This window comes from Oryctolagus cuniculus, chromosome 13 (genome assembly GCF_051225735.1).
Source record: "Oryctolagus cuniculus isolate XC-2025 breed Fujian yellow rabbit chromosome 13, ASM5122573v1, whole genome shotgun sequence".
Lineage (NCBI taxonomy): Eukaryota > Metazoa > Chordata > Mammalia > Lagomorpha > Leporidae > Oryctolagus > Oryctolagus cuniculus.
Window position 1 is genome coordinate 21112203 of NC_142879.1, and position 23153 is coordinate 21135355.

At 58.2% G+C, this 23153-nt stretch overlaps 1 protein-coding gene across 4 annotated transcripts; it reads right to left on the reverse strand.

Annotated features, from left to right (window-relative positions):
- Positions 1–522: 522 nt before the first annotated feature.
- On the reverse strand, positions 523–22532 carry SLC41A1 (solute carrier family 41 member 1). Of its 4 annotated transcripts, none has more exons than XM_051821240.3 (11): positions 22169–22532; positions 18885–19843; positions 11756–11863; positions 10681–10752; positions 9945–10089; positions 9671–9817; positions 8999–9146; positions 8087–8166; positions 7197–7331; positions 6743–6891; positions 523–2934 (listed from the first exon to the last, which is right to left on the reverse strand). In XM_051821240.3, the coding sequence occupies exons 2-11, from the start codon at positions 19257–19259 to the stop codon at positions 2749–2751; spliced, it is 1545 nt and encodes a 514-aa protein (XP_051677200.1). In that variant the 5' UTR covers positions 19260–19843; positions 22169–22532; the 3' UTR covers positions 523–2748. The 4 variants fall into 4 exon arrangements, with proteins under 4 accessions (XP_051677200.1, XP_069911291.2, XP_051677199.1 ...); XM_070055190.2 differs by having other exon boundaries at positions 18885–18928; positions 22169–22244; XM_051821239.3 differs by lacking the exon at positions 22169–22532 and adding an exon at positions 21344–21763.
- Positions 22533–23153: the final 621 nt, after the last annotated feature.

The following is a 23153-nucleotide window of genomic DNA, read 5'->3' on the forward strand; positions in this document are numbered from 1 at the left end:
AATGTAGGCAGAGCAGTCTGGACTTGAACGGGCACTCACATGGGATGTCAGCGTGGCAGGTGGTAGCTTAACCTGCTGCACCACGACGCCAGCCCCCATTGTACATTTCTAAAAGCTTAAAGAGTTGAGCACAGTAAGCACTCAACAAATAGCAGCTATTATTACTTTTCTCTGACCAGATTCTAGTGTCTTCAGGGAAAGGACTTCAACACACATGCTGCCATCCCTAGCACAGTTCCCCAGTGGAGGTGGGTTAAAGCAAACAGTCCGTAGCCTAACCTTGAGAGCAAGGATCGTGCACTTGGCTTCTGGAATGTGTCCCCGGGCACCACTGACTTCCTCAGTGAACAACTGCTGTGTGTTTCCTACGACACAATCTCCGTATTTCAGCAGTGCTGTGTCTCTTGTCACTCTTTGGCCCCCTTCTGTTTCTGAGTGCGGAGGAAGTGGGGCCATAAAGCGGACCCAGATAAAAAAGATGCAGCTGCTTTTTGATGAGACACACAGGAAACACCAGCCATCTAAATAAACATCCTCTTTATTTTACCAAATATAATTTATCAGTTAAGTTGACATCTGTCAATTCAGTTATAGTAACTATAAATAATTCTCTTTAAGACACAGTTCTGTAACTTTTTAAGGATACAAGAGTAAACCAATATTGCTCCGTGCAGCCAGGCCTAAAGCTCATGCAGTTGGTACAGTCGGGGGATCCGAAATGAATCTTCCACAAAAGTCAACTTCATTGTCTTCCCCGTCCCCACAGTCCTCTGCTGACATGGGCCCGGGGCATGCCCGCCTGCCTGCTTGTGAGGCAGAGGCTGCTCCAGAGCCCGCCCGGACGCCTGGCTGAGCTCGAGACGGAGTGATGACTGGCTGGGGCACAGGGGCACAGCCTCGGGGTAGGAGCTGGGTTGGTGCCTGTACAAGAGTCCATTGTTTCGAGGTGGAGGCAAAGGTGAAAGGCGGCCAGAAAGACGAGCAGACACAAGCTCAGGCTGGTGTTAATGAGCTGTTGGACCCAACTTCAACTATGGAACCTCTATGATTCCTTCCAGTTCTAAGGTTCTAGGACTCTGGAGGGGCCTGGGTGGCAAGGGAGGGAGAGAAAAGTCAGGCTCTGCAGGTCTAGGGCGTGGTGTCCGTGGGACGCCTTGGACATGGACCCTTACGGCTACAGAGGGGAGGGCTCATGGGAAGGCTTCGGACAGAGGCGAAAGCCTGCACCCAAACGCCCGGGCTCGCCCGTGAGTGCGGACGTTTCTGAGCCGTTCGGAGCAGTGTGAGGGGAAGACAAGGCTCCAGTTTTTCTCCAGTGTCGTGCTAGGCAGAGAGGAGCTTTGTCCAGCCTGGGGAGAGAGGTGGGAAGGGCAGCTGAGGGACACCGCCCCTGCTTGAGCACTGGGGCTGGTGGCTCTAGCTGTGGTCAGCACTGCACAGAGTCGGGATGGGGGAGGGCAGAGGAGGCCGAATGGGACTTGGTGAAGGAGAGGCAAATGCATCGGTGCAGCGAGGAGGCTTTCTCTTGCCAGACTGCACGAGGCCTCTGGGGTGCAGGGGATGGGGTGAGTTAGCACTGATCCCTTCACCCTGGGCTAGGCAGTGCCTGGCACAGTGCCTGACCCACAGCAGGTGCACAATCCACGCGGCTCAGTGTTTTAGACCATGCCTGCCACAGCACTCATCTTGGGAGGCTGTGTGTTTGTTGAATGAATGAATGACAGACGTTTGTGGGCAGGAGTAGAATGAGTGATTTAGAAAGTGACAGAGTCTAAGGCGACCACAGGGTGATGTCCTCAGGGCAAAGAGCAGCCATGTGGCACCGCTGGTTGCCCTCACCCACCAAGTCATTCGCCACACACCCGTGCTCTGTCCCCAGTCTCACATCCCAACGGGTGCCCTCGGGGCAAGGTAGTGCTTAGAGTTTGAGGGTAAGGTGGAACAAAGGCACAGAATCCATACTCTGAGCCCTGGATCTCGGGAAATGTATAGGTGGACATGCAGCCAATGGAGACCAGGCCACTGCTTATTTCTTCCTGCAGGTGCCAATCAAGTGGGAAATCTTCAGGAGGGGTGGTGATGTCATTCAGGCAGTCAGGCACCAGGCATGTAGACAGCTCCAACAGTCGGTCCAGCTTAGTCCATCTGAGAGCAGGAGGGGCGGGGTCCGGAGGGTGGGGGCAGGGCTAGGATTCTGGGGGCCTGGAGCAGCTGTCTCCTGCTCAGTGCTTTGAAATTGGTCCATTTCTACAAAAGCAGATGTGGGGGTAGGGAGTGTCACCTATCCTTCAGTTCAACCCAAAACAACAAAAACACAAAACAAAAAAGCGAAAGAATGAAAGAGAAACAAACAAACCCAAAAAAACAAAACCCCAGAGCCTGTTCACAAGGAGTTTCCCGTGAGGGCGAGACTGAAGTCGCTGAAAGCAAACCAAATGTCCCCAGATCCCAGATAGGAACCCCCTGCCCCAAGCCACCCCACCTGGAGGCACCCGCCACGAAATTGCACTTGGTGACTGTCTCAGAAAGCTCCTTGTACGCTTATCTCAGTCCGTTTGTCCTTCCTGAATTCTTGCTATCCAAACTTGGCTCAATGTATAAAAATTCCCATTGAAAATAATGAGAATTTGGTATCAAAGTGAAGTCTTAGAAAGAGGTGGGAGTGTGGGGTTGGGTAAGGATAGGAGAACAAAAGAAAAATCCACATAGAAAGTGCAGAGGGATGGGGAAAAGGTTGAGTGGCCAAAGCTAGTCCCCGACATCTGTGTCTCGGTCCCCAATGAGCCAGAGGACGTGGAAGCTGAGTGCCAGGAGCCCAGTGCCGAGCAGGTCCCCCAGAGCAGTCAAGTACGGGATGGAGAAGTTGTCCGGGTCCAGGCCCCGGCCCCACATCCAGTGCACCATCCAGTCTGCGATGTACAGGAGAATCAGCACCTGCGGAGACAGAAGGGCCTGCCTGGAGCCATCCCCTCTCCCCAGGGGGAGCCAGAGACCATTCAGTGACTCACGCGGCTTGGCAAGGCCCAAGCTGTCCTTCACCCGGACAGCTCTCTTCCCACCCTGGCGGCTCTCTCTGTTCCTGCACCCTACAATTACCAACAGGCAGAAGGAGAGCTCTTCAGAAAGAAAGACGCTGCCGCCGCCTGGGGTCACCCGCCTCAGCGCAGCACTCTGCTCCCCACTGACAGTAAGGGGCTTCCTAAACTGCACCCCACGGGCTACAGACATCCAGCCCTCTTGCCTTGAATTCTGCATGACCCCGTTCTCCGGTCATGCCAATCCCTGTTGGCCTTGCTAGCAGCCTGGTGGGGGTTGGCAGCTGCAGCCAGCTTTTCCTACAGGGATTCCTTCTCTGGACAGAGTGGTGTAGGCACAGTGTTTGAGGCTGCTACCTGTAGCCCAGCTGTCAGGGAAACAGGTGATCATCCCAAGTGACTTTCTCCTGTCCCCTTCTATTCTGCTGCTATGGGCTCCCTGCAACCACGTTTGTGTTCCTGTTAGTCCTGGCAGAGTTGGACTGTGAGTAAGTCAGCTAAACATAGAGCAGACAATGCATACATTATTGGGTTATCTGCTGCCTTTTATGAATTTATCTATTTGGAACCAGCACTGTGGAGCAGTGGGTCAAGTTGCCGATCGCTATGCCAGCCATCTCGTATCAGGGCACCAGCTCGAGTTCTGGCTGCTCAGTTTCTGATGCAGCTCCCTGCTAATGTGGAAAAGCAGCAAAAAGATAACACAGGTATTTGAGCTCCTGCCATCTGGGCAGTGAACCAGCAGATGGAACCTCTTTTTCTGTCTCCCTTTCTCTGTGTCACATTGCCTTTCAAATAAATAAAATGAATCTTTTAAAAAAATTATTTATTTGAAAGGCAAAGAGATAGGGAGAGATCCCATCTGTTGGTTCACTTCCCAAATGCCCACAACAGCTGGGACTGGGCCAGGCTAATTCAGGAGCTGGGAATGTAATCCAGGTCTCCCACGTGGGTGATAAAGACCCAGGTATCCGGGCCATCACCTGCTGCCTCCGAGTGTATATTAGCAGGAAGCTGGAATGGACAGTGGAGGAAGGGCTCAAACCCTGGCACTCTTGACAGGGGATACGGGCGTCCCAAGTGGTGACTTCGCTGCCCCATCTTTTGCTCTGATGTCTGCCCTTGCTTGCCCTCTGTTACTACAGGTAAGTAAGACTGAGTGACACTAGAATCTTGCCAGTGGGCACATGGCCAGCAGCATCAACAGCAGCCTGAGAGACCGTTAGAGCCGTGAACAGGAGGCCCCACTCTGGTCATCGGGAACCAGAATCTGCGTTTTAACAGGATTAGCATGCACTCTGAGGTTGGAGGTGCACTTGACCTAGAACGCTATGCTGGGCCAGGCCTGCGTCTTCCAGATTCTTTGCACAATGCCTGATACTTGCGCTCTTCCAAGGCCTGCATCTGTGTGCAAATGAAATGGCTAAGCTCTGCCAGTCATTTGGAAGGTTCTACTCAGTCAATGGTACTTTGCAAGTACCACAGTATAAAAGTCCACCTTAAGGGACCCACAGACAGGAAGCAGAAGCTAATACCTACCTCGCCACAAACTTGGTTGCTCTCCTGTCTTGTGTCCGAGGAAGCCAGAGGTTACAGGTCATTCCCCCTCGCCCTGCACACAGCTGTCTTGATTTCTGTGCCCCCCCCCCCCAACTTCACATCCTCCCAGCAGCTGCAGGAGAGTCCCAAACAAAGAGCGTGGCCAGGAGGCCTTTGGGACGTGCCCCAGGCTGCATGTGGATGGCAGCAGCTGTCCTCACGTCCAGCCTCCCAAGCAGGCCCTGCGACACATGGCCCGGAGGCAGCAGCACAGGGATCAGGAAGAACTTCTACAGGGAATGGAATGCCACACTCCTGCCTTCCACACATCTGAGAGCCCAGCTCAGAGTATCCCCCAGGGTATCTGTAATACGTAAGGGAGCCAAGGCTTACTCTTCCCATCGAGGCCCAGGGATGAACTGAAACCCTCCCACAGGCCCTGGAATAACAGCATCTTCCCGCACTTGACTCTGATATTGGGACGTGCTGCCAGGGAACAGCATATGGCCGATTCCCTGCCTGGCCCCCGCAAGGTGCCCCAACACAAGCTTTCTCAGGCCAAGGGAGGGACCGATGTTTCTTGACATGGGACTGGTGTCTCTGTATAATGGAGGGAATCAGCCATGCCGTCAGAGTGCCCTTCTCTCCAGAGCGACGCGAGATGATCTCTGAAGAAACTGTTCACAGAGCAGGTGCAGACAGGGTATACCACACGCTACGTGTGTGTGAACCAAGAAGGAATAGGAGGAAAGGATCTATGCTTGCTTGCACAGATACAGAATAAGCTTCAAGGGCACACAGGGAATGGGTGACACCAGTGGCCCATGGCGGACAGAACTAGATGCCTGGGAAGAAGGCAGGAAAGGCCTTTGTCTCAGGTTTTGCCATAAAACTTTACAAATTTTTGAACTACGTGACTGTTATATATTCAAAAAAACAACTCCACAAAAAATTTAAAATTTCATAATAAGAGTGAGTGCAGGCCAGCGCTGCGGCTCACTAGGCTAATCCTCCACCTGTGGCGCCAGCACCCCGGGTTCTAGTCCCGGTTGGGGCACCAGATTCTGTCCCGGTTGTTCCTCTTCCAGCCCAGCTCTCTGCTGTGGCCCGGGAGGGCAGTGGAGGATGGCCCAAGTGCTTGGGCACCTGCACCCGCATGGGAGACCAGGAAGAAGCACCTGGCTCCTGGCTTTGGATCGGCGCAGCGCCAGCCATAGTGACCATTTGGGGGGTGAATCAACAGAAGGAAGACCTTTCTCTCTGTCTCTCTCTCACTGTCTATAACTCTGTCTCTCTCTCCCTCTCACTGTCTAACTCTGCCTGTCAAAAAATAAAAAAATAAAAAATAAAATTAAAAAAAAGTGAGTGCAGCTGTCAAGGGTAGTACGGGAGCCATGTGGTCACCAAACAGTTCTTTCTGTATCTTGACTACAGTGGCAAATCTACACTTGTGATAAAACAGCAAAGAACTGAATGAGCGCACACACGTACACACACACACACACACACACACACCCCGGGGAATTCCCTGGCGATCTGGTATAACCTGAACAAGCACCAAGGATTTACCAAGGCCAAGTTGCTAATTTTGATTCTGTACCACAGTCACTACGCTGTTACCCATGGGTGAAGAGATATGGGATCTCCCTGCACATCTTTTGGGGGAACTCCTTGTAAATCTATAGTTGTTCCAAAATAAAAAGTTAAAAAAGGTAACCATACAATAAAAGAATGAGTCATAGTTTAGGATGGCGAGGCTGGAGAGGCGCCTACAGTTTACCTAGTGCGGTGGTTCTGTGAAACCCTAGATTCAAAGGGAATTTCTTGAGGAAGCCCAGCATGCAAAACAGAGCCACTGGAGTTCTGTGACCAGGCCCCTGGCGGGGGTGTCTGTAGCCCACCTTCTCAGCTTCCTATAACCGCTTGCCTGAACCATCACCACCTTTGGTCCACGCTTCTCAATTTACAAGGCAGCGGTGAGCCTCAGAGAAGGATGAGAACGGGGCCAAAGTCACACGCAGGACCCAGCTGGAACCACAGTCTGCTCTCCCGAGCCCTGCCCATGTAAAGGGGCTGCCGGGTGTCTGACGGGCCAAGCTGCGCCTCCTCTCCCACCGTGCAGGGCTGCCCTGGGCCCATCCCGGGCCCCTGCTCCTGGCAGACCGTACCTGGAGCAGTGCGGCTGTCATGTAGAAGATGATGAAGATGAGAGTGAGGGTGGTGTGCCCGCCCTGCATGCAGCTGATGGTGTAGAGGAACACCAGGTGTCCTGGGACCACGAGGAGGAAGAGGACCCGGGCTGAGCGGGAATTCACATCTAGGACGGGGAAGAGAGGGCGTGAGCAGGAGGACACGGAGGGATCCTCCCCGGAAGCCTCTGAGGGACCACACACACCGGGGCAGAAGACAGCTGACCGCCTCCCCATCTCTGGCCCCCAGTCCTCAGGGTATCCCAGGAAAAGAGTCTTCCTGCACAGGCTCTGTCTTCCAGAACAGCCGGTGCAGCCCGGCAGAGGGGAGGGGGAGCCCAGGCCCTGCTGTGGGGGTGAAGGTCACTGTTTGCAGGCTCCCCTCTCCCTCCAGGGCTGGGCTGGGTTGGGGAGGCCGAGAATCTGCCATTACCAGGACTGAAGAAGGTGGTGCAGGGGCTGGGGCAGCGGCGCGGAGCTTGCCCCGAGTTCTCTCCTGGCATCCCGTTCATGTGCAGGAAGGTGGAGATGCGGCTGGCCTGCACCGCCACCAGATTGCCCCCGACACCTGCAGGGACACGTACGGGGAGCAGTGAGCAGGAGATGATCTCCCGGCTGTTTTTTACCTGGAGAGGCACTGTCCTGTCTTCATTTAGGATCTGCTCGGGCACCACCCAGGAGAAGAGAAAGACAATGGGAAGGAAGAAAAAGAAACCTCCTCTTCCAGGGAGTCTCCCAGGCTCCGGCACCCTCCCCTCTACGGAGATGTGGCAGTGCCATGTGCCCGGCAGGGCTGTGAGTGTGCTGGATGGGCCCCAGGTAGCCCTGCACAGCCAGAGAGCCTGCCTCCTCCACTGGCACGCTCCTCACTCACCCCGCCCCAGCACTCCGGCACCCTGGGCACGCCATGCTCCTGTGCTGGTCCCAGTGATTAGTCTGGGTGTCGGGTTTGTGACACCCTCCAGAACTGTGCTGGTTACACAGCCCTGCCTCGTCCTTGCCCTGAGCCCTGGCGGCTCCCTTGCTGGCTGCTTCCCCTTGGGTTCGATCAGAGGCCAGAGGGCAGGAAGGGGCCCCGGATTTCTAGCCTGCTCCCTCCCCACTTCTTGGCTGTGAGCACCCCTGTTGGGGGCGGAACACTGCTTCTTCCCCGGGACTCTTCAGGGCAGACGCTTCCCACTGTTGCTGACCCCCGTGGCCCATCTCCATCTCCAGGAGCAGTCCCCTCAGGGACTCTCTGGGCTGGACTGTCTTGCCTGTGGGGACCCTGACAGATCCCGAGGCCCCTCCCTTTCTGGCAGACGGCTGAGGCTGAGCCCTCACCATTGATCACCGGCGTGAAGACAGCCATCCCTGCGAAGTTGGGGTCCGAGACGGTCTTGTCCAAGATGAGGCCTCCCACACTGCAGGGGCACAAAGACAAAATGACACCAAGGCTACCGGCGGGCTCTGCTCCTCGGAGCAGTGAGGTCCAGGCCCACCCTGCCTGAGGGACACAGGGTGGATCCCAGGAGGCCCTCAACTTCCAGTCTATGCCTCCCTCGCCAGAACCGGTCGCTGCTCCTAACATCCTGGGTTGGCTCAGTGGCTGCAGAATGAGCAAGCGGTGCTGGGAAGGGCAGCAGCCTCCTGTCCCCGTCCTCTGGTTGGCTCCAGGAGCCTCTCACTGCCCGTGAGGGTCTCTGTCCTACCTGCCCAGCATTTCTTCTCCCTTCTGGTAGCGGCACTGGGCCCAAGGAACCACTTCTGCAACTCAGTCCCTGGGGCTCAGGTGACACTGTTTTAATGACCGCAAGGCTCCAGGCCCATCCGATCAGAGGACAGCAGCCTCAAGGCTGGGGACAGTCAGGTGACCAGATGAGAACCAATGAAACTCTGCTCTGGGACTTTGCAGAACTGACTGGTAGGGGAAAGATTCCTACCGTTCTCTCTGGAATTGTTGGGAATGAGCATACACAGGACTACAGCCCAGACGGAGCAGAGCTGAGAGGTGCAGAGTGCTGGGGCCCTGACGATATTGTGGTGACCCCAAGTCCAGCTGTGCCTGTTTTATTCTCCAGCCCAATACATCTGCTTTGGGATGGACCTATATTAATCCAGTTTCTATCACTTGCAACGGAAGAATGTGTGAATGCATTTCTAAGATTTGCCTCCTATCTTCTCTCTTCAGGGCTTAAAAAGGAGTCTATGGCAGGGTGGGAGGGGAGTGGGGAGTGCTCTCAGGAACGGGCCCACCTGCTGATGGCCATGGCAATGATGACAGGCTCCCAGCCCGAGTACAACACCTCCCTTGTGGCTGGGCTCCGTCGGGCCAGCACCACCCAGACAGGCAGCAGGGCCACGAAGAAAGCACACACCAGCGGGTAGATGTATCGCCAGTGATCTGGAAGGGCAGAGAGCAAAGGGAGTGAGCGCTGCGGCTCCCTGCTCCCAGCTTCCCCCTGGCTCAGCCTGCGCAGCCAACCGGTCAACAGCATCCCTACTCAATGCCTGTAAGCATCGCGCCTCCCCCGGCCTGCACTGTCAGCCTAGGGGGTGGGCGGGGCCGGCCGTGTCCACTCTCCACTGACCAGGAAGCCAAGGCAGAGAGCTCCCCAGTCTCAGACTCCAGGTCTCTCGATCTGACCCAGGGATCACGATCTCCCACCCCCAGCTTCACACGGCAAGCAGACTCTCCACCGGCCCGTTCCGAGGGAAGACCGAGCAGGAACGTATTTCTGACACTTTTACCCCTGCCCCGCTGCCTGCTTGAGTTCGAGCTGAGAACTTAGCCTCACTTCTCTCACATCAGCTTTAATAAACTAAGTTCAAACCAGCTCAGAACACAGAAGAAGTCCCTGTCTACCACCTCTCCCAATCCCACCCAGGAGTCCACCCAAGCCACACTCTCGGTGGCCTCAGCCTCACTCAGTTCCAGGTAGAGTCCCCAGCTGATGCCTGAGAGCAGTGCCAAGGTGATGAGGTCACCCAGGCTGGCAGCGATGGGCGTGGCCACATTGTCTGGGTTGATCCCAATCTTGCGCGAGCCAATGATGACCCCGATCATGATCATACCTGGCAAGGAAAAGGAGGAAGGCTGGGCAGGCTGAGAAGGGTTACAGGAGTTTCACCAGCAAACGAAAGGAGAGGGTGGAGGGGGCGGGGCAGCCCCCCTCGGCCCTCCCTGCCTTCCCTTGCTTACCCAGCACCAGGGAGGCAATGAAGGCTGTGGCCACGCTGCTGGCACACAGCAGGAAGGCATGTGGGATACTGAAGTGGCCATCAGGGATCCAGCCAAACACGACGGCTGCTATGGATGCCAGGAAGCCGACCACAGTGGCCTGCACCTGTGGGGAGGAGCGGTGACCTGGAGAGCCCTGGGTGCAGAGTGCCTCACAGTGGAGGTCACTAAGCACTCAGGAGGCCCGCCTGGGCCCTCAGCAGTCTCCGGAGGCAGGCTGGACAGGGCCATCCGCCCTCCCTGGCTGGAAGGATGGCTTTGTTTGTTTGGTTTCACACCAGACACTAGTACTGGGCCATGTGCTCTGCAGGAGCCCAGGGGATGTCACTGGCTGAAGGGGCGTTTCTCTGGGCGCTGGGTAAGGGCCAAGAGAGCCAGGGACTTGAGCTCAGAGTCAAAACTCGGGACTCAAGAGGGAAGACGTCCAGTCTGGAATCTGGGTGACCTCAGGGGCGCTGGGAGAATAGTGGCACGGGACATTTTAGTTCCCGAGTCTGCTCCCACTGCCAGGATCTGTGCAGACCCAGAGGCCCTCGCGCCGCCTGTTGGCCGTTTTCCTGGGTAACCTTCTAGAGCGTCTCAGCTCAGCAGGATTCTGGAGCTTCATTTGGGAGCCAGCGGGGGCAGAGCTAAGCCTCTTAGAGACTCCTGAGTTGGGGGGAGCTTAGCCCACCCTCTCTGCCCCCTGCCCTCTTACCTGGATGAGAGCCATGTTCCCGGTGATCATCCGCCAGAGCTCCTTGGGCGTGTCCATGTGCCCAATGTTGGCCTGGGAAAGGGAGGGCAAGGGACTGGAGCTCCAGACTGAAGATGGCCGGCAGCTCCTGCTGTTGGGGCCCTCCCTGGATCAGGGGCTGGGACACGACCACCACAGAGTGGAGCGGGAGTGGGGTGGGGGCTCCCACGGCAGCCATCTCTTTTCTCTCCCTCTCAGGAGCGGACCTGCTGATCCGCTCTGCCCATCTGTCCGTCCTCTGCCCTGCTGATCTGGGCGGCCCATCCCTGCATGGGTCTCAGTGACCCAATCTCTGGCTCTGAGGCCAGTTTTCCTTCCTAGGGAAGGGCAGGTCGGCTGCTGGCACGGGACTGAGGCTGCAAGGGTGTTTGGGAAGGAGCAGGTGGCACTGGCCAAGCAGGCAGGGCAAGCTGGGCTGGGTTAGGCACATGGCGATTTCTCTCTGCCATCTTCTCCAGCCTCTTGGCCATGTGGGGCGCCCCTGGCTTCCTGAGCTTTATCACCCCCGGCCTTCCGCCCCAGGGCCCTGCATCGGATTCAGTCCTTGAATCCTGGTTGATTTAAGGGGCTGGGAGTGGAGAATGGGGAATGATGAGCAGCCCCTCCCTGTCCACGGGGAAAGGGGACGGGCAGGGAGGGGTGGAGGGGGCGGGCTGGCCCGGCTCCTGGCCAGCTGCAGAGCAGGGCTGAAAGATCAGAGGCGGCCCCCATCTGTGCGGGTGGACGGAGCAGCATGATGCCCGCCTGTCAAAGCTGCACAAACAGTCACGAGGCGGGATGTGAAGCAGGGGGTGGGGCAGGAGTCCAGGGACGCCAGGACCTCCAGAAAGCAGGCCTGGGAACCACTCTGGGCAGGAAGCCCCTGCCCAGCCTGGGATCTCCCTACACCTGCCCAGCCCGGCCCTCCTTTCCACCCCAGCCCCCGCTCCAGGCCCTCCAGGCTTGGGCAGGGGAGAGGGCCTGTAGGGATCTCCCAGTGGGGCCCTGTGCTGCCCAGAGGCCTCTCTGTGCCCCTCGTCCCAGCCAGGACACTCACTGCCGTGGACAGCCTTGATGCCAGGGTCATTTCCAGGTTCCCTTTGAGTCCCAGCAGCGCAGGCACCAGGATGAAGACCTCTGTCACCTTCTGGAAGACTTCCCAGTGCTACAAGGTGAAAACAGAACCCAGGCATTCCAGTGCCCAGAGGGCTGGCACTGAGGTGGAGCACATAGTCTGGATCAGGGGCTTGAAGAGGGGACGGCAACAGCAGGGGGCGAGAACCCTGGAAGCAAACCAAGCCCGTGGTTTCTAAACAACACAGCACCCCAGAATAGCCAAGACCCTGGCCTGGCTCTGCTTCCTCTGCCTGCTTTCCTGGAGTGGGGGGTTGGGTAGAGGCTGGGGTGGGGGGAGGTGGAGAGAGGGTGGTGGACCCCCACGCAGCTGAGCCCCCACAGGCTGGCTTACACCCCAGAATTCCTCTGCAAACCCCCTCAAATCGCACTCCCCAGCTCTTTGCCTTTAGTCCAGTCCCTCTGCGGCCTCAGCCTTGGGTGGTGTTGTGTCAGCTGCGGGGCTGGGGCCGAGGAGATTACAGCTTGTTTGGTTTCTATCTCTCAGGGCTCGGGCTGCAGCCACAGCAACTCCCCTTTGGAACAGCTCTGAATGAAGACTGGGGCCCCCGAACCTCTGTTTGCTGGCCTGCCAGAGCATTTCTATTCTTGCCCTGCATCCCCTCATCCCTCACCCCTGCCCTGATCTCCCAGCGAGGAACAGCAAGTGTACCCCTGTAGGAAGAGCCCAGGACTGGTGCCAGGAGGCACAGGTTCCAGCTGCCAGACCAGCAGCCCTGGTCCCATCCCCCACCCCACCCTGGATCTTGGGTACCGGCTGTGCACTAGGCCAGGTGCTCTACGTGTATTTTCTCATCTCATCATCTCAGCCACCCAATGAGGTAAGGGTTATTTTTAGACTTGTGTTGTAAATGAGGAAACTGAGGTTCCCAGACTATTTTACCAGTCAGCATAAGGGGGAAAAAATGCAAGAGCTCCGAGTGGCCACGTGGAAACTCCTTTGGTTGTCACTGACGCTGACGACTTGCACAGCAGCTTGGGATTGTAGTTCCCCTTCTGTGCTCTGGGTCAGGCAGCTTTCCTGTTTTTTCCTTCACTTGTCTTAAGAATGGAAAACCTCATGGGTGCGGGTTCGAGTCCCGGCTACTCCACTTCTGATCCAGCTCTCTGCTATGGCCTGGGAAAGCAGTAGAAGATGGCCCAAGTCCTTGGGCCCTGCACTCATGTGGGAAACCTGGAAGCAGCTCCTGGCTCCTGGCTTCAGATAAGCGCAGCTCCGGCCGTTTGCGGTCATCTGGGGAGTGAACCAGCAGGTGGAAGACCTCTCTCTCTGCCTTTCCTCTCTCTCTGTGTAACTCTGACTTTCAAATAAATAAATAATTCTTAAAAAAAAAAAAGAATGGAAAACCTCTGGGTTTGGAGAAGGAGGAGGAGCAGGTGTCTTGCCCTAGTTGGTGTGGATACCATGACCTGCAGGCAAAGTTCTGCAAGGGACAAGGGCACTGGGCTGCGAGTGTCAGGAGGTCTCCCCCAGAGACTGGTGGGAGGGGCCTTGTGCTATCTCATGGGGACCAGCTGGGGACCTTAGACAAGTCACAGGGCCTCCAGCTCCGAGCTGTCAGATGTCCAATTCAGCAGTCCAGTCAGATGCTCTCTGCAGGCAACGCCAGCACCCACGCTCTATGGTCCAGATGGGCACGGCTGCAAATCTCAACTACAGGGAGATACCAGCTCACACCCATCAGGATGGCTACTGCTACAAAACCCAGAAAAGAACAGGTCAGCAAGGAGACTGAACACTTGTGCACTGCTGGTGGGGTTGTAAAATGGAGTAACTTGTATGGAAAACCAAACACTTAGGCCATCCTTCACTGCTTTCCCAGGCCATGAGCTTAACCTGCTGGGCCACAGTACCAGCCCCAACAGAAACCTTTAAGACTATGAAACCTGCAGCTTGTGCTGTGGTGTAGTGGGTAAAGCCGCTACCTGCAGTGCCAGCATTCCATACGGATGCTAGTTTGAGTCCTGGGTGCTCCAGTTCTGATCCAGCTCTCTGCTATGGCCTGGGAAGGCAGTAAAAGATGGCCCACATGCTTGGGCCCCTGCACCTGAGTGGGAGACCTGGAAGAAGCTTCTGGCTCCTGGCTTGGGATTGGTCCAGCCCCAGCCATTATGGCCATTTGGGGAGTGAACGAGCAGATGGAAGACTTTTCTGTCTCTCCCTCTGTCTGTAGCTCTGCCTTCCAAAAGAATAAAAAAGAAAGAAGAAAGAAGCTCCAGAGAGGGTCAGGATCTGCCCACCGTGCCCTGGGGGTGGGGAGTTGGGGGCTTCCAAAGCTCCTCTCTGAGCACAGCCTCACCCAAGACAGCAGGCCGCCTGCTGTTCAGGTGGGCGGAGGGCACGGTGGAAAGGCCTGGAAGGAGCACTCTGGGTAAAAGCAGGCCATATTTTCTGAGCCGTCTGCAGGGAACACTGCTGAGCACCCCGACCTGCACCACGTAAGCCCCGCTTTCTCTTCACCACGTGACCCGGAGGCCATGGGGTTCTGGGAGCCACCGGCCGAGCGCTCACAGCAGCTCCTGTTCAAGAGGCTTCCCGACCTCACAACCCCCAACCCTCCCGGCCCCCAGCCCAGCAAAGCCCTGAGACCACTTGGGCCACAGCAGCCAGTGCACACACGCCTATTTCCTCACCCACAGAGTCCTTTCAAAGATGCACACTTGCACAGGCCTCTGGGAAGAGGCACCAGGCTGGTGGTGGGGGCCCTGCCCAGGGCAGCAGGGTGGCCTGAGGTTAGGCGTGGGCAGGATGTGGCTCGGGAACACGCTGAGTGGCTCTTCTTCCTCATTGGCCCAACTGGCCCATCCTGGCTGGGAGTGCCCCGAAGTCAAACCAGTTGGCCGAGCTGCGGCCCCGCTGCCTCCCACACCTTCCTGCTCTGCTGACGGTGGATGAGGGGGGTCCAGGAAGCATCTGCAGACTTTGACTGCTTTCTCCATCTTTGGAGTGGGGGGCTCAGTGGTCCCTGCCATCCTGGCGGGAAGGGATGTGGCTGCTTCCTGCACACTCGCGGAGAATTCTGATTCAGAGCAGTCACCCTCAATCTCCAACCTCAGCAGCCCTGCCCGGACCTCTTCCTCGTCCTGACAACCTGCCTCCTCTGTCTCTCACGGCCTCTGGCCTCATGCACCCACCCTCCGCGGCATTCCGGACCGAGCCCGCTTCTGCTCCAGGAGGGGAGTGGCAGGGAAGAAATTCAGCCAGGGAGAGATGGAATCCAGACAGTAAGCAACCCTAGGCTCCTGGACATCAGCTGGAGGCGCCTAGCAAGTTGGCTGGTGATTACAGACCCCCAGCCCTCACCAGCCTGAGGCTGTCCTCAGAGGCATCCCCTAGGTGGCCAAGGAGCAGGGCCTCACCTGGATACACACAGGGAAGAAGAAAGAATGGGAAATGCAAATGGGACCCTGACAGCAGGCAGGGGGCAGAGCCAGAAGGGCGGACGGGTGCTCAGGTGAGACGGAACCTGAGCCTTCTGGGCAGGAACGCAGCTGCCCGGGAGCAGCCCAGCCATGACGGAAGGCTTCCTTCCACTTCCCCAAGGCCACACCCGCCATCCACTTTCACCTTTGTAGACACACAGCAGGGCATGGAAGCCAGACAGAGTGTACTTGGGGGAGCAGGGTCTACTCTCCTTGGGATATATATATATATATATATATATATATATTTTGACAGGCAGAGTCAGATAGTGAGAGAGAGAGAGAGACAGAGAGAAAGGTCTTCTTTCCGTTGGTTCACCCCCCAAATGGCTGCTATGGCAGGTGCGTTGCGGCCAGCGTGCTGCACCGATCCGAAGCCGGGAGCCAGGTGCTTCTCCTGGTCTCCCATGTGGGTGCAGGGTCCAAGGACCTGGGCCATCCTCCACTGCCTTCCTGGGCCACAGCAGAGAGCTGGACTGGAAGAGGAGCAACCAGGACAGAATCCGGCGCCCCAACCGGGACTAGAACCCGGGGTGCCGGCGCCATAGGTGGAGGATTAGCCTAGTGAGCCGCGGCGCTGGCCTCTCCTTGGGATCTTTAGCAAGGGAGGAGTTAAAATAAAGACCTGTGGAGTCTCCCCTGTCCCCACCTCACTGGGATTTCCCACACACACCACCTCCTGCCATCCCCACCCCTCCCGACACTGACCACGGGTGGGAGGGAGATACCCTGCACAGCCCAGAACCAGAGCACTTGCAGCGTGGAGGCTCCCCCCGACCCCAGCACGGAGCCCAGGCCTGCTTCCCTCTCCAGGGCCACGGTGGGGAAGCTGCAGCAGATGGAGGTTCAGTTCTCCTTGTCCTGCCTTTGGCTTGCACACCAGCCCCTCACTTCCCTGCAGAGGCTGCTGCTGTGGAGAGCAGACAGCCTTGGGTCCTTGGGGAAGAGACGGGGTCTTCTGCAGCAGGACAGCTGAATATGGGACGGACAGCAGAAGAGAGCAGTTACAAATACTCGCCACGGCCACTTGCCGAAATGAGAACTGTGAACAGCCATCCACGTTTGACGTGACTGTCAAGAACAGGTTTTCTCCCCACTTGCATTCTCCTACCACCTAACACAGACGTGTTAATAACAGTTAACTTGTATCTCGGTTTTAAGTTACAGGACATCAAAGCAGGAAAGGGACATGTGACCCAGCAGTGGACGAGTCCTCACGGAAAGAACGACAGAAGGACCTTGTGTCTTCTTTTCGGCGGAGGATTTGCAGGAGAGGATATGCAGGCATCTGAGCCGCGGCCAGCCGAGACTCATGCTGTTTCTCTGAGCCACGGGGGCCCCTCTGCAGCCCCCTCCTTCAGAGCGCCCCGGTCTTTTAGGCACTCCCAAACTCGATCTCACTGAAGGCCGCCACCTTCGCTCGTTTGAGCAGAAGACGGCCGTGGACCCTTGGAAATCGTCCTGCTCAGATTCCTGAAACCAAGACCACTGCTCACCCCTTCCACTCCCCCGGGGTCTGGTCCTTCTGCGCTCAGCCCTCTCCATGGTCTTGCTGCAGCCATCTGCAGGGCCTGCTCCAGCCCAGCTGTTGCGGGAAAGCTGGGGGAGGGGGCAAGGACAGACCAGCCATTGTCATCTACACCACCTGGACCCCAGCTCTGTGGTAAGCCGAGAGGCTGCACTGAGGGCAAACGCTGGCCCTGTGTGGGCAGGTAGGGGGGGCTCTCAAGGTCTCAGGGTCATGGGTGTGGTGTAAGGACAGTACAAGGTGTCAAAGGGCTTTCCAGCTCCGGAATCCTTGTGTGTGTGATGCGGGTGGGCAGGTGTGGGGGTGTCGGGGGGCTGCCTTCTCATGGCCTCTGGGGAAGTCTCATTTTTGCTCACATCAGAAGCTAACTCCTCTTGTTCCAGACTCCAGTCCACCTTGCTCTTCAGGAGAAGTCAAAGCAAGCAGACTCCTCCGAGTCTTCCAGCGACTGGAGAAGCCTGGCTGTGGAGAGGGCCCCAGAGGTTAGCAGCAGGGGGCTCTGGGGCCAGATGACCAGGGACAAGTCACCTAATCTTTCAAGCCACAGGTTCCTTGTCTACAGTGTGGAGCTGATTATGTTTCCTATCTCACAGGCTACAGAACAGCTCCCAAAGCGCTCTCCAGCGTCATTCCTATTATCCAGAAATAAGACAACCTCTCTCAGGTCACCACTGGCCCCAGCTTTTCACCCCTCTGTAGACACTAAACCAGAGCTCAAAAACTTTAAGAATGAGAACCAAGGCCACAGGAAGCGGATGGAAGAGGCGGAGAAATCGCCCCTCCACCTCCTTCTCCCCCGACAGTGCCCTTGGAGGGGGTAGCTGGTAAGGAGTGGAATCGAAAGCTCCAGGCTGGCTTCCTGAGCTCCCTATAGGAACAATCCACATGCTAACAGGTTTGCGGAGAGGGTAGGCGGCACAAGGCACTTTGGCTTCACATCGACACCATTCTTGTCAGCAGCCAAAGGTGTAGGGTTCTCCTGGAGTGCTCACGTCCAAGTGGCCCACGTGGACACTACTGAAGGAACCCCCCAGAGCCAACCACCTTCAGTCCCCAGGGGCGTGGGTGAGGGGTGAGCTGCCGGCAGGACAATCTACATGACTACACACACGGTGTGCAGGCTTGGCTTGAGCCAAGGGAGCTGATGCCAAGCTCCAGCCCTTCTGAGAGATGTCACGGCCAGGGCACACTGGGGGGATCCCAAAGGGCAAAGACCACTTCCCTCCTGCCTCTGTGAATTTGAGACAACCCTGCTGATAACGCAGATACACCTAGCATCTTTAGAAAGCTCTGTGTGCCTTACCAGGCTTCAAAACCTTTTCTCTGGAAGTAAGACTTGATCTCTCTCTGACCTGGAGGTGCTGGGTAAGTCTCAGCTCACCATCAGCTGACATAACACATCCCTGGCTCTTAGCTCCCAGGACCTGCCAACTCTTCTCCTCTATCTACCCAGTGACTGCGGAAGGAGCTCATGAAAGACAGGCGAGGAGCAGAGGAGAGACAGTTCTGCCCAGAATGTGCCCTGGCTGCATTTTGTTCCCAACCAGGCATGCAATTATTAAGGCCTATGCCAACTCTCCAAATCACGCTTCCCTGGAATGTGCCCACCCGCACTCCTTGAGACCAGACTGGGGTTCCAGGAAGATAAGCAACACAAAATGCCTTTAAGAGCCTTCTCTCTTAATCTGAGACCCTCTTGGCAGCTGAACAGATTCCTGCCCAGCAGGAGATGGAGGAGAGGCTTGAAACTGAACTTTCGGCTCCGGGCATCCTTGAAACCCCAAGAGGAGGCGGGGGAAAGGCAAAGGGAGAGCCCAGCTCAATGTCTCCTGCTGGGCTAGACCTGGCAGGAATGCCCACCAGCGATGGCAAGCAGCAGCCATGATCCACTTCGCCTCTGCCAACCTGAGCCCTGGAACCCACTCCGTTTCCGGGAAGCACCCCCGCCCCGACCACCTCCCCAGGGCCGCGGGGGCTTCCTCGAGCCTTCTGCAGGAAGCAGCCGGACCGAGAAGACACTGGGGCCATGCTCCAAGGGGAAGTGGGGTTCTAGGAAGCAGCAGCAGCTCCGGGAGGCGGGGCGGCCCTCCACAGGCCTTACCTGCACGATGTCCAGCACCATGCCGGCAGCCACAGTCCCAAAGCCTGCCAGGAGGAAGGGAAACAGCACTTGCAGCCCGATGGAGAAGGAGGTCTCCTTGAGCGGCGAGGGGGGCGCGGGGCCGCGGTCGGTGCTGACGTCATCGCTGTCGTTGCTTTGGCTCCCGTTCTCCAGCAGGGCGTCCTCCTCCCGGACCCCCTTGGCGTTGGCCCGGGACTCGATCACCACCACCTCCACCCCGGCCCCATCAGGCCCCAGAAACTCCGAGGTCCCAGCCAAGGGCTCTCGCCCGGGGCCATCCGAAGAGCAGGGAGAGGGAGGCGGGCCGGTCCCGTTCCGCTGGTGGGCGTCCTTGGCCTCCGGCTTGGAGGACATGACGGGCAGGGAGGGGGCGGGTGGACAGAACTCGCCTCTCTTTTTTGTCGCTTTCTCTCTCCCTCTCTGACTTGGGAAAGAACTTAGTCTTGGGGCGACCCGAGGCTTGGGCGCCGTGGGACCTCTTCCCACGGCTCTTGGCTCCTACCAGGCTCGGCAAAAGCTGCTCTACCAACAGGCAGCCCCATCAAGCACTGGAGCGGCGAGCTGGCAGGAAGCGAGAGTCCCCCCGCCAGAGCCCGCAGCCAGCCACTAGGGGTGCGGAGGCCGCACTCCCGCCGCCCAGCCCGGTGCCTGCTCTGGTATCTTCTTTGGTTCTCGGCGGCAGGCTCAGAGCACAGGGCATCCAGAGGACAGCCCAACAAGCAAATCCTTCAGAACACAGGCTCAGCCTGGGGCTGGGGCTCCTTCCCACTCCCTGCGCTGGGCTCTGCCCGCTTCCCACGGCTCTTTGGACACTGCTGGCCCCAAGGCAGGGTCTGCCGGGCACCCTTTCTGTTCCAGAGATCTGCTCCTTTTGTGGGAAGACCTTGTGCCTCCCAGAATTCCTGGTCCTTCAAGTCACAAGAATCTGTGTGGAACACCTTATGTGGGAAGGAGAAAGGGGGAAAAAAAAGAGAGAGAGAGACTGTCACGATATAGCCAAGAACAGCTCATACTGGGAGAATTCTCCCCAAAGCAGTTACAAGTTTGTTATACAAGTGTTGTTAGAGAGCTTGCTGTTTGCCGCCCCCTTTCCACTAAATTTACTCACTCCCTGTGCTGCTACAGCTGGAGACCCAGCAAGTGCGCTCCCCACCAACCTCCCAGCTAGCAAGCACAGGGATCACCACTGGGGTCAACATCAATGAGATGTGACTGCCTGCGACGGCAAAGACGACACACGTTGTCTTCCTGGCACCTGCGGTGGGCAGGGCCGTCTTCAGCGAGATCCCTTTCTGAATGTCCACTAAGAACAAGGATCATCTAAGCGTGGTCACTTATAACTTCAGTTACAAACTCCGTGCACCACAGCCACCCCACTGTAGAGTCACAAGACAGCAGCCATAAGAGAGCCACACATGGCCAAAGGTCCTAGCCCCTGAGAAGTAAGAGTAGGAAGACTCCCTGGGCAGTGGGGCAAGTCTGCCAGCCCAGGGCCAAGAGCCAAGGCCTACCCACTCCTGCCCTTGAGAGTCAACAGTGTTACAAACAGCGCAGACGCCGACTTGGATCCAGGCCTCTGCCTCTGCCTCTCTCCCCCTGTGCTCGGCCTTCGGAGGACAAGGGAGTTATCTTAGTGAGAAGGCACAGAGGGCAGCCCTGGGCTCCCCCTCGGTCCTCTTGGGGTTACTGAGAGCAGCACAGAACAACAACAACAACAAAAAGCCAAACAAAAACCCAAGCCCCATAAGCTGAAATGCACTTGCTACCAAATGCCGGAATGTGCCCATCTCCCTTTGCCTAAGGGAATTCCCAGCCTTGATTCCACTCTATTCCATTTCACCACAACCACTCTTTCAAGCGAAAAATAAAAGCACGGTGCATTTCCCCAGGTAGGGTGAACAGGTCCTTAAGTATTCCAAACACACACACTCAACTCCAATGTGGGAGAGCCTGGAGCAAACCCCAGGAACCGGCCCGGCCCGGCCCGTGGGAAGGTCTCTTCCATCTGCGAGGCCACCGGCCACCACCCGCTGTCCCAGTCTCCTGCCACCCTTTCAAAGACCCTCACCGCGGAGCCAGGGGGCATCCGCCAGGTCCTCTGGCCCCATGCCAAGAAACTTTGAGTCCGCTCGGACCTAGCGCCCCCGCTGCTGCTCCCGGCGGCCCCGCAGGCCTCTTAACCTGAAAGGGAGCTCGCAGCCAGCCGGCCCCTCACCCACTCCCCCAGGAAAGAGAATTCGCGCGGGACAAGGCCCTGGGACGAAAGAAGCAAAAGTGAGCCGAGACGCCCTACCCTCCCAGGCTGGGGCTCTCCTCAACCCCAGGGAGGGGGAGACACCGCCCTGACCCTTCACGACTCCGGCTCCGCAAATGCGCTGCGCGCCGGGACCCCCCCGGCCTCCACCGCCGCCACCGCCCCCGGCCCCGCCAGGACTGACCTGGCCCTCGCTCGGGCGGGAGAGGGGCGCCGGGCGAGTGGCAGCAGGGGCCCGCGGTCTCGGGGGGTGCAGAGTTCCCCCTCTTCTCATCACTCCTCCTCCTCGGCGGTCCTCTCGGCCCCGGCGTGCCCCCCACACCCCCAGCCTAGGCGAGCGTCCAGCCGCGACCCCCGGCGGGCTACATTTCGCTTCTGCGTTTCAGGAGGCCGCCGCTCCGCTTCCACGAGGGACAGGCGGCCCAGCAGGGCAGGATATACCGCCGCGGCCGGGCGGGGGACCCGGACGGGGCCTGGGGGGCCGAGCTCACTCGCCCCCAATCGCTTCTGGCCCGCAGACTTGGGCCCGACTGGTTGGCTGCTGGTGGCAAACGTGATCTGGGGCAGACTGGGTGGCACCCCCCCTCCATCAAACATAGATTCCGGACGGATACCTGCCGCAGCCAATCAGCGACTGGAGAGGGGGCGTGTCGAAGCAGGTCCCCGCCCCCTTCTTGCGCTTCGAGCCCGGGGGGCGGAGCGCGGGGGACGCGAGGCCGGGAGTGCCGGGAACTGGGCGCCGGCTCCGGAGCGGCGAGCTCGCGGGTCCCAGCGCCCATCGGCCGAGGGCCGGGGAGCAGGCCTGCTGCGCCCAGGCGCCCACGGCCCTCGGGAGGCGCGTGCCCCCCTGTCCGCCCACCCTCGCGTTTTGAGCCCTTCCCTTGAGCCCCTGGCCTCGCAGAGAACCGGCGAGCATCCCAGGGGAGCCCGCCAGCCGCCGGCCCTGGCCCCGCGGCCGCCCCGTGCTGGCTCGTCCCCGCGCTCTGAACCCGGGCAGAACCGAGCCCACCTTGCTCTTGGACGCAGCTGCTCTCCGGCTGGCTCGATGCCTCGTGCTTCCGTCAGGCTCCGCGTCCTCTGAGCAAACGGCTCTGCGCTGGCGGATCCGGCCTTAATAAAGTCTCAGCCTTGAAGGGGTGGGGAAGGGCGGGCGCGCGGGTGCGGAGGTCAGGCTCGCGGCCGGGGTCCCCGGCGCACACCCGGGTCAGGGGCGGGGGCGAGCCTGATGACCGCGTGGGGAGACACAGCGCCTTCATCCCGGCCTAAGCTAAATCCAACTTTCCCTGACACACCCTGTGGGATCAAAAAGGGGGTGTTCCCGGCTGGCTCGTGCACTTCCGCCCTAGGTACCGCCACCTCTCCAGCGCAGACTCAGTGCCAGGGCTCTCGGGCGTGTTTTTGTGCAGGGGGTGTGACCTCCACAAAGGAACCCCCGCCTGCAGGTTTTCCCCTCTTGATGGTGGAACCTGTGCCCAGTGGTTCCTCCCTGCCCGTTTCCTCCTGGAAGGTGGCTCTGGGAGCGCTCTGGAAGGGGCTGGAGCAGAGATAGGCCTGGAGAGAGAGCAAGGTGCCAGCGGCACACGCGCACTGCGACCTGAGCCAGTCAAACACGTGTGTGTGCACGGCCCCACTCTGCACCCTGCGCCGGTTCAGGGCCCCCACGGCTCCTCCAGTTCTGTGGGGAGGACCAGGAAACCCGGGGCATGGCCCAGAGGAATCAGGTTTGTAGCTAGCAGGTGCAGGGCTGGGGGAGGTTGACCTGCAGGGCTGGAGAGGACTTCCCTCCTGTGCAGTCAACAGTGCCCTGCCCCATTTAATCTTGCCACAGCACAGCTACCTAGGTATAAAAGGTTGGGTTCCCTCCTGTTTCCTGCTCACCTCCCTTTTTTTTTTTTTTAAAACCCACTTGCAAACAGTTCCTCCACCTGTGTCTGTTTTAAATGAAGTGTATACTGAGTGTGGGACAGCGCCTACCACCTCGGTGTACTGATCAG

Bases quoted from the DNA above. Each gene is read 5' to 3' on its own strand.
- SLC41A1 (XM_051821240.3), bottom strand. From the start codon at position 19,259: ATGTCCTCCAAGCCGGAGGCCAAGGACGCCCACCAGCGGAACGGGACC. The intron at 10,090-10,680 runs GTAAGAGGGCAG...TCCTCCCCACAG, and splicing joins GGAACATGGCTCTCATCCAG to GTGCAGGCCACTGTGGTCGG. The intron at 7,332-8,086 runs GTGAGGGCTCAG...GTGTCCCTGCAG, and splicing joins CTTCACGCCGGTGATCAATG to GTGTCGGGGGCAATCTGGTG.